Source organism: Myotis davidii, unplaced genomic scaffold (assembly GCF_000327345.1).
Source record: "Myotis davidii unplaced genomic scaffold, ASM32734v1 scaffold208, whole genome shotgun sequence".
Lineage (NCBI taxonomy): Eukaryota > Metazoa > Chordata > Mammalia > Chiroptera > Vespertilionidae > Myotis > Myotis davidii.
The window spans coordinates 2,302,244-2,314,647 of NW_006299706.1; the positions used below are offsets into that span (position 1 = coordinate 2,302,244).

Genomic DNA, 12,404 nt, shown 5'->3' on the forward strand with positions numbered 1-12,404 from the left:
GGTGCTTCGCAGGGATCATGGTTCCTCGGTAATCCTTGGTCCTGCCAATGTAGCGGAAATGCTGTCCAAAAGAGGGGGTTATCAGAAACCAAAGGGAATGAAGGCAGCTTGCCTACTGCAGCCCTGCGCATCGGTCCATGTTGAAGAACGGATGGCTCAGTGGTCTCACCGTGCCCACAGCTAGCGCCAGGCCCTGTGCTGCTCTTCCTGACAGAGCTGGATGGGACAGGCCTCCTGAGCATCCACCACCCCACGGCCCACTTACCGTATTCAGCCCCTCCAGGACCACCCAGTTTCGCTCCCGGATGACTTGAACCACTTTGCCTTGCTTCCCGGCATCCTTGCCTTCTAGAATCTCCACCTGTGGCAAGACATGAGGGTCAGGGAGGAAGATCCTTCCCCAGGAGCCCCACCACCATACTACCCCACCTGAGGTTCTCACCCTATCCCCACAGAAGAGATGCCAGTCTTCTTCAGAAATGGGTTCCACAGGCACCGGGCGCCGCCGGGTCCCTGGCGGGTTCCTCCTTTTGTCTGCCAAGCTACCTGGGCGGCTCATCCCATAGCGGTAGTTGGGGGGCAACGTGACCTTGGATGCCAAGGCCAACAGAGCCGAGAGACGCATGGCTGACGGCTGTGAGAAATCCCCGGGCCAGGGAAGGACCCAGAAACCTTCCTGGTCAGCGCTGGGGTAGACAGGTGGGAACAAGGGGACAAAGAAGCAAAGGAAGGGATTTTTTGTAAGTATTTACTCTGTTGTTCAATGGGCCTCATCTTGTTGAATCCCCACGTTATATCACCTTCATTTTACAGATGAGGAGATCGATCCAGAGAGGTTAACTGACTTGCCCATGGCTGTAAAGCTCCTATGCAGGAGAATCAGCATTCAAACCCACATATATCTGACCCCAAAGTCCAAAGAGTTCAGTGAGGCCAGGAATCACATTATCTAGCTCATCCCTGAATTCAACAGATCTCAGTAGGGCGTAGCACATAGTAGGTACTCAATAAAAAGTTATTGAATAAATACACAAACAGCAGGATAGGAAGAAAACAGGTAATGGAACAAAACACTAGCATAAGGCCAAAAAAACCCAGGCAGTTATAAAGTATAACAAACAGGGAACAGAGGTAAAACTGTTATTAAAATGTTCCTACATTACTTCCAATTCCTATCTTCCGTCAGGAAAAGACCACTCCTAAGACAGCTTCTTTTCTAAAAGAAAAGGACCCCGAGCCAGACTCTAGGATTATGATGAACTCAATCAACAGGGTGGTGGAGAACTGACGGCAAAAGTAAGTGCTTCTGCCGAGACCGGTTTGGCTCAGTGAAGACAGTCGGGGGCATGTGCCTGGGTTGCGGGCACATCCCCACTGGGGGATGTGCAGGAGGCGGCTGATCGATGTCTCTCTCTCATCGATGTTTCTGACTGTCTATCTCTCTCCCTTCCTCTCTGTAAAAAATCAATAAAATATATTAAAAAAAAAAAAGTAAGTGCTTCTGCTTATTGAGCATTTGCTATCTGCCAGGTGCCATCTAAGTGCTTTCCTGTACTGTATCGTGTAAGAAAGGAGGCAGCATTAACCTTGTTGTAGAGCTAAGAATGAAGCCCAGCCTCAAGTACAAATAAAGTGCACTGCAATGGCATACACATGCCTGGACGGGGAGTTAGATGGTCTCTAGGTTCTAGTTCCTACTTCACCTTATTCTGTGACCAAGGCCCCTTAACTTCTGAGCCTGTTTCATCGGCCATGAAACTTTACAGGCTTGTTGGTGTCATTCAAATTATCTGTAATACTTCAAGAATAATGTAAGCAGTATTATTCCTTTTGGGTAAATTAAAAAAAATATATGTATTCTGGTACAGGCATAAATATTTATCGGAAGGAATTAGGAAATTAACTCCAGTTTGGGGGGAGAGGAACAGTTTGGGAGGGCTGTTACTTTCCATCTGTTCCTTGCCACAACGTTTGCATTTCTTAACCATGGGTAGTTTTAAAAAACTGTTTATCTAAACAGACATTTCTTTATACTTCTCAATATGAAAAAGGCCTAACGTTACTTTGAATGTTAGTTGAACGTGAGGGTCTTAATGCTCCCATTCAGAAGTAACAACCGGTCTAGTGAGCACGACTATGAGAACCAAGGCTGGGAACTTCACTCTTGCTGGCATGTGGTCTTCACACTGCCCTGTGAGACCAGGAAACCGAGGCCCCGAGAGCTGTGTGCCTGTCCCAGCTCACACAGCTAGACGGGCAGAGACCCACGACTCCTGCAAGAAGTCCTTTAACCTCAGCCACTCTAAATCTGAAGCTCTGGGAGGAGATCCCAAAAGCGAGCCCCCCGCTCCTCCCCGGATCCTTTCCATTTTCCCCCTCCATACCCTGGAGTGGTTGGTGTCTCTTTCACAGTAAAGCGCCGTGCAAGGCAGTGCCTGGTGGCGCGTCTGCCCTTCCGGCCCCCGCTCCAAAGGCTTTCCCGCCAGCCCCATCCCAGGTGCGGGCATGTCCCAGCAGCGGGCAGCACCCACCCGCTCCAAGCTTCCGGTGCAGGGCAAATCCAGGCGATACCACTGAGCAACAGCCCGGGAAAAGGAAGGCCTTTACCGCACCCATCTCCCCCACGAGCCTGAGGTTGTCAACATCCCCAAGCTGAGCGGGCCTCACCTCCACTACCCGTTGCCCCGTGGCCCTTCCGCCCGTTACCTCTTGCATGTGGGCCCCAAGTCCTGTCCTTCCCCGTCCCTCGGCTTTCTGGGAAATGTAGTCTTACCGTAGAGCGGAAGCTCACTCAATCTAGCCTCTCTGCATGCTGGGAGTTGTAGTCCGCCGCTACGAAGCAAGCTGAAACAGGAAATGGGGTCGGGTAGGAAATCAAGGAAGCGTAAGCTCACCGTGAAGCAACACGGGCGTTGGAGGCCAAGCGCGATAGGCTGCCGCACCGGGCACAGTCCTGAACAAGCTGTGTGGGCTGCTGGGAATTGTAGTTGCGACGATGGCTCCATTTTCTACATGATTGTGGCTTCCAGGTTAAAGCAGAGAGCCACCCTTTCCAGGCAAGGCTACGGATAATACTCTTCCCACACGCCCTTCTCTGCCGGAGGCGGCCGAGGCAGATTAAAACACCGTCAGCCAATGATCTGGTCACGAAATGTCAAATCCGCCAGGACCCGCATATGATCGATGATCTCATCCACCTGGGAAGATTCCACCTACCAACCCCCTCGCCTCTGATCACCAGTGAAAGATGCCCGTTTACTGAGCTCTTGGGTGTCAGTTACTTCCACAACCAACCCAGATGCCCCACTTCCATGGCCGTGTGGGCTGTGCCTGGTATCGACACTGACACCTCCCTCGTGTGCACTTTTTTTTTTTTTTTTACCTTTTCAGGTGCTTATGGAGAAACCTGTGTTAAACAGTGACTGGGCCAGAGAAGTAAAACGAAATAGTGTATTCTGTGACTTTCCCTTCATGCAGAACTTTGGATATTTTGAACAGCCTGCGAATGAAGGAAAGGCCGATACCCCCTACCTCAGTCTGAAAGTTAATTTGGAAATCATTTGTATTCCCCTTCCCCTCTCCCTCTCAATAGACCCCCCAAAAAAATCAGTCAGAATCCAGTGTAGTAATCAACAGGTTTATTTTCCTAGAACTGAAATTGTCTACGGTTCTCAGAGCTAAACTATAGTCAGCAATTTTTCATCAGAGCCCTAGGGAGAGGGAGAGGGGCACGAGATGGAAGAGGCAGAGAGACCCCGAGAAAGAGGCTGGGAGGGGCACTCACTTCCCTGCCTCTCAGCGGGTACAATCGGATCTGGTGAAACACGGAGGGAGCCGGGTGGGTGGGGAATGACACCAGGAGGGACACCAAAGTCCCAGCTACAGAAGGAGCGTCACCAAGCCCTAGCGGAAGGGGAGCCTCCCAGTGCACCTCAGAAACGAGGGCAACAGCGAGGAAGAAAGGAGCAAAGTGGGGGCCACACAGAGGGATAGGGGTCTTTAAATTTTTTTTTTTAATTTTCTTTTATTAAAAACATTTCCTAAAAAATGTGTCTTCTCCTTTATGTCTGGGTGACCTGTGACTGCAGGCTGGCCTTGAGCACTGTGGGGAGAGGGGAAGGGCAGTGAGGGGTCTCCCCAGGCCATCACATCTCTGGCCCAAGATCTAAAAGGAGAAGCTACTCCTCAACACTCCCACCGAAGCTGAGCGAAGTTGGCCCTTCAGATCCCAAGTCCATGGACCAAACAACTGGAAGCCCAAAATCTTTTGATGAGTAACTACAACTCCCAGAACTCCTGGGGTGATCAGCAAAGGGAAAAATGGGTGTTATCCATCATCGAGGGAGGCCCTCCCCTGCGAGCTGTCCCACTTTCCCTGAATCTAGGCAGCTGAGATAACAGGTGTTGGAGGAAGGGACAGGAGCTCAAGAAGATGCCGTCCTCCTGCCCACTCGCCACCCCGATCTGAGGACTGTCCCTCTCGGGGCCCAGAAGCCCACCCTTGCCATTTACCCTCCATCCTTTTTACTCCTAACTCTGACCCAAACCAACCCAGAGACCCAGAATGCCTGGGGGAGGGGCAAAAGGGTATAAGGAGATGAAAACAGCTGGTCCAGAAACCCTGGGACCCAGATCCAGGCCTGGGGGGACATAATGGCCTCATCTCAGCCCATGGAGCAGAAGACGTAGCCCTGACTCAGATCCCAGCGGTGTGGGGGCATGGAGGCGGCGTGGAGGCAGGGCCAGATGGCATGCCACATCCAGGTCGCTCTCCGGGGACCGGGCCTGGGGAGGGAGAGTGAGTGGCAGAGAGCAGGTGGGGTGGGGAGGGGTTCCCAGTTTGCAGGCCATGGCCAGTTTCCCCAGTAGCACCCAGACAGCAGCAGGAACGGGGCAGGGGCTCCTCTTGAAACATTGGTGGCTACAGGCTGTGAAGGAGGGTTAGAGGGGAGAAGGGTTAGCGATGAGGCCTTGGCCTGCCCTCGCCCCAGCCAGTGCCATCTCCTGGCCAAGTCCACCAGCCTCCCGAGAGGCGGGTGGCCAGGCCCTCCCAGGCCAGGGCTCACTCACCTCTCATGATCTCTGATGCCTGGGGCCTCAGCATCTTCCTTGGCGGCCTCTTCCTCCTCTTCCTCTGGAGGAGGCTCCCGGCCAGAGCTGGGCTCCGAGGGGGTGCTGTTCTTCTCTACCTCCACAGGGAAGGGCCGCTCACCCTCCAAGTTGGCCACCTCCTTCTCCTCCCCTTCAGGGTCTTCCGCCTCTTTGGGACGCTTCGGGGAGTCCTAGGGGGGATGGGGAGAGATGGATGAGGTGGGCTGAGGCTAGAGAGGGAGGTGGCAGCCACCGGCCTGGGTCTCCCCTCCTTTCTCCGGAGGCTCCTTCCTGGATAGGCCAGTCCCTGTCCAGCCCTCTGCTTCTCAGCAAGGGATTCCCTCAGACGCCGGGCCAGGCCTCTCTCAGACTGGGACTCCAGCCCCGGGGCCCCAGGGAGGCCAGTTACCTCCAGCAGGTCCCCTGCTCTCCTTTTCAGCGCCCCCTTCTCATTCTTCTCCTTGGTGGGCTCGTCGATGACCAGCTTCCCTTCCTCATCACTGCTACCTTCGGTGTTCCCCTTCTTGTCACCGTCGCCCTCTGCGGCCTCCGGCTCCGGCTCCGGCTCCGGCTCCTCCACGCAGCTCTTTTTCTGGGAGGACTGTGGCAGTGACAGCAGAGGCTGAGTGGCACCAGTGGCTGCCAGGCCAGGCCCCCTCCCCAGACCCCTCCCTCAGCCACTCGCTCCTTCCTTTTCCCACCTCTCCCCCACCCCCACCCAGGTGCCCAGTCTCACAAGTGATTTGAGACCCACCTCTGTCGGATTAGCCCCGGGGTAAACCCACTGGCCGGGCAGGCAGGGCTCTGTGCAGGAGGGGGGAGGGCTGGAGCAGGAGGCAAAACCTCGGGTCAACTTCTCCCAAAGGGAGCTGGGACCCTTTCCCCGCCAACCATCCTCCAGGAAGCCTTTGTGAAAGCGTTAAGGCCAAGTGCTACACTCACCCCGGGCCCAAGAGAGGCCTCCCCACTTACCGCCTCCATCCTGTTCTTGCCCCGCCCCCCCAGGTCTCACAGCTACACCACACACCAGCACCCCATACCCTCTTGCCAGAAGCCTCCCCCGCCCCCCGCCCCTCTGCCCTCTGAGCTACTACTGTGAGAGCCCTGGTTCTCCTGAGGCCCATTCCTGAAGACTAAGCATCCTGTTTGGGCCCGGGGGTGTCCAGAGCCTGTGGCCACACCTGCTCTCCAGGGGGTCTACGGGGCCGTTGGCAGCTCACCTGGTAGCCAGAAGCCTTGACCGTAGGGTTGTTCTCGATCTCCCACAGCCCCTCGCTGAACCCTTTCCTCTTGTTGGGCTTGCCAAACTTCTCCTTGGACTCCTCGTAAGGGAAGAGGTCTTTGGGGCCCAGAAATGCCCTGGTGAGAGATGGGAGACTGTGCTCTCGAGCCCCTCGCTGCCTCGGAGCTGGGCAACCCCACAGGGGAGGGGCGCCATAACCACCCGTTCCCCAAAGCCGTCTGCCTGTGGCCCTCCCCACCGCAGCCCCTCACTCACGTCTCGTGGGTCCCGAAAAAAAAGACTTGGTATTTGTTGGCCGCTGACTTCACCGCAGTCTCAGGCATCTCGTCAATCTGTGAGCAAGAAGAGAAGCGAGTTGAGCGGGAGGTCTGAGCTGCAGGTTTGGGGTGGGGGCTGACCTCTAAGGCACATCAGCATTGGACTGAGAGGGACCCAGGAGGTCATCAAGGGGCTGTGGAATGACCCTTAGCGGGGGAACTTTTCAAACAAAGCTAGACATGACGGCTCATCAGAAACCCCGGAGTTAAGTCACCCCCACTCCTTCACAAATCACACAGCATCCACTCTGCCCCCAATGCCCAGACCCTATCTATACGCTCCACATCTTTGCTATCACCCTGGGCCAACCACGGTCTCCTCTTGCCTGGCCTAAAACCACAGCATCCACGTCCTTTCAGTCTCCATTCTTGCCCCCCCACCACCCACCCTCCCCACGGCAGCCGGCGTGGCCTTTGGAAGTGCTGGACCCCAGTGAACATCTCCTCCCCCTGCTGGAAACCTTTCCATGGCTTTTCATCAATCTGTCACCTCTTCTCATGATGGCAGGTCCCACTGCTGCCACCAATATGTGTACGATGCTGGGCAACTTATGGCGCCTCTCTGCCTCGGTTTCCTCGTCTTTAAAATGGAGATAGCCATAGTGCTTAAGCCAAAGGGTGGTGAGAGCGAAAGGAGCGTAACCAGTCAGGCTGTCCTTCAGCCTCCTGTACTCACCAAGGCCTGACCGCCTTCCAACATCAGCCCTGTCACCACTTCCTCCAGAGACTCCCCCAACCCGGTCAGCTCCCCAGATACAACTCTCAGCACCTCTCCTTCAGGGCACCCTCACGATCCCGATTTCAGCCGTTCACGTTATCATCTAATGAATGTCTACGAGGACCACGCATGCCCGAGATCAGGGAGGCCTGTCTGTACGCCCGCAGTGCCGAGCACACAGGAGGTGCACAGCGAAGGCTGCCGAATGAACCTCTGAGACAGAGAAAAGCACACGGCTCTGGTTCCAGTGGAGGGGTGAGGCCATGGCTGCCTATTCCCCGACACCGCCCCGACCCCCAGTAGTAACCACAACAGGCTCTAGGAAAACACTTTGAAAAGTTATTTGCCCAAATAACAGGGCAAGTGAGTGAGGGCCAGGGCTTGGGAAGAGCTCGGCCTGCCCTGGGCGCTGCAGGCCGGTGTGAACGTGCAGGGGTCCGAGGTCCGGGAAACGCAGAGGGTAGTGGCCCAGCCGGCCTCTGAGATCAGGCCCTGGACGCCCAGGCCCCGCTCAACGGAGGAGAAACTACAACTCCCAGCAGCACTTGCAGCAGCTCCAGCTACCGGGCTTCCCTCGGACCGAGGCCAGGTGGCCATGTTGCCCGGGGCCCCAGGCGCAGATAGGAAAGAGACGGACAGGCAGTGATTCACGCATCCAGACGGGAACAGAGCACCTGAGGGCCCGGGAGACAGGAAGCTGGGAGGTTGGAAAGGTGCTAAAATAGACCCAGGAGAGAGGGTGGGCCCTGGGCGCGAATCGGAGGGGCATCTTGCTCCAGACATGGAGCCTTCCAGCCCCTGGGCACCTCCTCCACTTGCCCCGTGGCCTCTGGGGACAGAGGTCCAGCCCCTCCCCCCAGGAAGGTCGGGCACCGACGGGGCCTCCCCGTGACCAGCAGACGCTGAGGTGCGAATGCGGGAGGTGGAAAGGCACCCTGCCCCCCCCCCCAAAAAAACACACACGACCTCCATCGCCATGACAACCCAACCCCGCCCCCCGGGGCCACTCAGCAACCAGGAATGTGACCACCCCTCCCCCAGGCCCTCTCTCCGGATCGGGGAGGAGGGGACGCTGACACACACCCCACCCACAAGCCTGGAGCCTGGAGCCCGGCGCCCGGGCGCAGGGCAGTGCTCTAAGCTCCAGCCCGGGCCTCTCGGGGAGCGAGGACCTCGGGGTGGGGGTGGAGGCAGAGGGGCCCGTCCTCAGCCAGGACACCTGGGTCCAGTTACCAGCTAGCTCCCCGCCCTCTTCTCGGAGGGAGAAGTAAAAGGCAAACAAACAAAAAAACACACCACAAACTGAGAGCCTCCGGGGCTTAGGGATCCCGGGAGACCGGCACTATAATAGCAACAATAGCCCCTTCCCTAAGCGGCTTCCCGGGGAGGGGTGGGGTCTGAGGGTCCCAGCTGAGAGCACCGCAGCGAACTCCGAGCTCTGTGCCCAGTGCCACGCGGGAGCCGCGCATGAGCATGCGCCCGGAAAATGCGTGATGAAAGGAGAGAAACTGAGGCTGGGAGAGGGCGTGGGGCCAGTGAAGCTGTCTCCCGCACAGCCACAGCCGAGCAGCTCCCCAGACCGCGGGGCTCTTTTCCCGGGGAAGCAGACTTGGAGATAAGGTGTGACAGGGCCCAGGAGGCCACGGCTGCCCAACCTCAGGGTGGGAGGGAAAGAAAAGAACGGCTAGGAATTAAAAATAGACAATGAGACACACCGACAGACCCTCCCTGCTGGCCTGGAGCCGAATAAAAGGTGGGTCTAGAGGAGAACAGAGACCAGGGCCCGCGCAGATGGGCAGCTACCCCTAAAGCAGTGGTTCTCAACCTTCCTAAGGCCGCGACCCTTCAATACAGTTCCTCATGTTGTGGTGACCCCCAGCCATAAAATTATTTTCGTTGCTACTTCATAATTGTAATTTTGCTGTTATGAACCGTAATGTAAATATCTGATATGCAGGATGTATTTAGGCGACCCCTGTGAAAGGGTCGTTCGACCCCCAAAAGGGGTCGCGACTCACAGGTTGAGGCCTAAAGGGTCACCCCATCCCCCGGCCTCACTTTGTGTGTGGACACCTGTGGGGAAGGGGCCAGGAGGTACATTCTTTTCACTAAATGGAGTTTCTACCTCCCCCCACCGCCCAGAGAAATCCCTTCTATCGTGGGCCCTCCACTATAAGCATCTGGAAGATGACACGAGGTCTCTGAGGATGCCTGTGCCCCCAATACAGACCTACGTCTCCCAGGCGGTGCCTTTATATCCCGGCTGTGACTCAACACGTGAGTCAAGGCTAAGTGGGTCGGGGTGGGGCCAGATGGGCGCTGGAGACCCACTGCAGCCCCTCCACTGGCCCAGCAGGGGAGCGGGGTCTGCTACCTCTCTGCCCTCCCAGAATCCAGGCAAGTTACTTTTTCCTCTCGGGCCAGGCCCACGCATAGGAAATCCTGTCCTCCCAGAGCCCATGGGCACCCTGAAGTATGAAGAGGGATGGGGAATCCCCAGGTGAGGAGAGCGGGAGAGGCCTGAACACCTCACCCCCAGCCTCAGACCAAACCCAGGCCCAGGGTGGCCTGAGCAGTTCAGAGGAAGGCCGCAGGGAAGGCCCAGCCCACCGTCCCTGCCAGCCAGGGCTCTAACCACCACACCCAGGGCCCAGGCCCCACCTGACCCAGGAACCGGAAAATCTGGGGCAGGAGACAGTTGGGGCCGGGAAAGTGTGGCAAACCCAAGAGGCAGAAAAGAGAAGGTAGTGTGCTGGGCGTGGGGGCGGGGCGGCGGGAGGAAAGAGGAGTGAGGCCCTGGGGCCGCTCAGGTTAGGTTGTCAGACCCAGGGACAGGGAGAAAGGAGGAAGGAACCTGGGGGGAAGGGGGGGGGGGCAAATGCCTGAGTCCTGGTGGTTAACTGTTCAGAGCTTGGAGATCCCCCAAGAGGTCAGGCAGGAGGAAGCGGGAGGAGAAGGTCAAGATGGAGTCACACCATCCTTCCAGGTGGGGCCCAGCACGTGGCCCTCGGGCTGACTCTCCCAGACCGGGCTGTTCTAGCCTCACCCAGGATCAGCCACGCTGCCCAGAAGCGGGAAGGAGGGTCCACAGTGGCCTTCACCACAGCAGAGGGGTGGTCCCCTGCTCTTCATCTCAGGAGGGGCCGGGCCCCTCTAGGGACTAGGATCATATCCAGGGGATGGGGAGGAGACCAATTTGTCTGTTTTTTTATTTTTGGGGTGTTTTGGGGGGTTTTTTGGTGTTTAAGGGGGATGCATGTCAGAAATAACTTGGGTGTAGTGCCCCTACTCCACCCCACCCCACCCCCGCCCCCGCCCAAAGAGCCCGAGCACAGGCAAAGGGTGGAGTCCCAGCTCTGGGACCCTGGTCTGGTCTTCCTCCCCAGCCCTAACTTTATCTAAGAGGCCCAGGCATCAACAAAGGAAGAGGCTCTGCCTCCGGGGGGCCCACCCTCTGCCCTGGAGGCCAGTGGGAAGAGATGAAATGGACGGCATCCCCAGCCCCAGGCATTGCCCTCACTACAAACAGCCACCACAACCTACAGGCATTCCTCACAGGGCCAATGTAGGCCCACCTGTGTCTCTCCTGCCCCCTCCTCTCCTCCCTGGTTCTCTAACCCACCTTCCAGCTGTAACCCCTCCCCAGGCCCTAGCCCAGTCTCTGGACTTTGTCCCACCCCAGCAGGCAGAGCAGTAAAGACCTGGATTCAGTTCTTGCCAGGCCCACCAGGGCCTTGGCATGCAGGCCAAGAAGCCAGTTGGATCAAAGGTGCAGGGTAAAGTACATGAGTGTTCACATGCCACACACATACATGCACACACCAGGCCTCTGTGGGTGCTGCCTCCCCTAAACTCTAGGAGGCCCTGGGGTCGGGGAGAGTCCTGCTCTTTCTGTACTTCACTCCATTCCAGAAGCCAGGCATCTAGAAGTTCCAGGAAACAGGAGCTCAAGGCATATGGGATTAGGCAGACTCCTCAGAGGAGAGTACGGAATGAGGAAGGGTCTTCCGGGTTTCCTCCGAGTGACCCCAAAGTTGGCCTGACACTCTGAACAGGACACCAGGGAGCCTGGGGGCAGCTTCCTAAACTCAGGGCAGGATCTGGGCCAGATGAAGACACACAGACTCAAGCCACCAAGAGCAACCACAGCCTTAAGGGAATTCTGCACGTGGCCCCCTGACCCAGAAGATGCACCCCTCCCCCCCTCTGCCTTTGGACTCCACTCTCCACCAGTCCTACACTCTAGGCACCCCCTCCGAATGCCAAGGCCACCCCATACCAACTTTGAAAGAAGTTGCCAGAGGCACTGCCCCCTGTGGCATCCCCGAACTCCTCCAGCTCCCTCCGGCCACCTTCCTCCCTCCTACTTCACCTGTCGCAGGCCTCAGGGGGGAAACATGACTACAAACCCAGGACTTTGGGGCCCACCCTCCCACCTGGCCAGGTGCTGGACTGGGGGGAGGGGCCCTCATATTGGCGGGCTGATCCACCACATGGCAGATTGGGCCTTTGGGGCCCGCGAGGCTCACGTGGGGGTGGATGGGGGTGGGGGGAGGTGTAGCAGCAACTCAGGCTCTCCACCCACGTCGCCTCGCCTCCAGCCTCCGCGAAGAGGCGGTATGGACTGGACTTCCCTGCCCCACCGGGTGCGCCAGGCACCCTCAGGCCCAAATGTGAGTTGGCGGCATATGGAGGCATGTTTTCGTGGGGCCGAGGAGTGAAGAAGGGTCCTGGCGGATGATTTCCGAACCAGGGCGATCGCCTCCTACACCGTCCCCAACCATTCCTCGACCCTCTCCACGTCAGATCTCTTAAGGACGCCCCGAACCAAAGTTTTCCAGAAGCCAACTCCGCCTCCATCTATTCCTTTCACGGGCTGGTGTCCTCCTTTCATCATTTTACCCAGGAAGGAGTCTGAACTTGGGGCGACAATCAATGAAGAAGCGGGGCGTCTAAGGGGGTCCCAAAGGGGGTGGCGGTGGCGCCTGGGGGGGTGGGAGGAGTTACAAGAACAGCCCAAACCGAAGGCAGCGGG

General features: G+C 57.4%; 2 protein-coding genes across 2 annotated transcripts in view; both read right to left on the reverse strand.

Moving 5' to 3' along the window:
- MRPL24 (mitochondrial ribosomal protein L24) overlaps positions 1 to 2,759 on the reverse strand; it is an 8,684-nt gene extending 5,925 nt beyond the window's left edge. The window contains exons 1-3 of the mRNA XM_015571725.1: positions 2,707 to 2,759; positions 443 to 686; positions 266 to 361 (exon numbers count right to left, since the gene is read on the reverse strand). Of these exons, the coding sequence (XP_015427211.1) occupies positions 266 to 361; positions 443 to 625 (279 nt within the window). The 5' untranslated portion in view covers positions 626 to 686; positions 2,707 to 2,759. The remainder of the gene's footprint in view (positions 1 to 265; positions 362 to 442; positions 687 to 2,706) is intronic.
- An 862-nt stretch (positions 2,760 to 3,621) lies between these two features.
- HDGF (hepatoma-derived growth factor) lies at positions 3,622 to 12,398 on the reverse strand. The gene is made up of 6 exons (XM_006775739.2): positions 12,392 to 12,398; positions 6,590 to 6,666; positions 6,312 to 6,450; positions 5,501 to 5,692; positions 5,071 to 5,282; positions 3,622 to 4,928 (listed from the first exon to the last, which is right to left on the reverse strand). Exons 2-6 carry the CDS (start codon positions 6,655 to 6,657, stop codon positions 4,922 to 4,924), a joined length of 618 nt encoding a protein of 205 aa, XP_006775802.1. The 5' UTR covers positions 6,658 to 6,666; positions 12,392 to 12,398; the 3' UTR covers positions 3,622 to 4,921.
- Between the last annotated feature and the right edge of the window lie 6 nt (positions 12,399 to 12,404).

Coding starts and splice junctions, on each gene's coding strand:
- HDGF (XM_006775739.2), bottom strand. CDS start 6,657: ATGCCTGAGACTGCGGTGAAGTCAGCGGCCAACAAATACCAAGTCTTT. Junction 5,693..6,311: donor TCAAGGCTTCTGGCTACCAG/GTGAGCTGCCAA, acceptor TCACTGCCACAG/TCCTCCCAGAAAAAGAGCTG. Junction 5,283..5,500: donor GAGCAGGGGACCTGCTGGAG/GTAACTGGCCTC, acceptor CATCCCCCCTAG/GACTCCCCGAAGCGTCCCAA.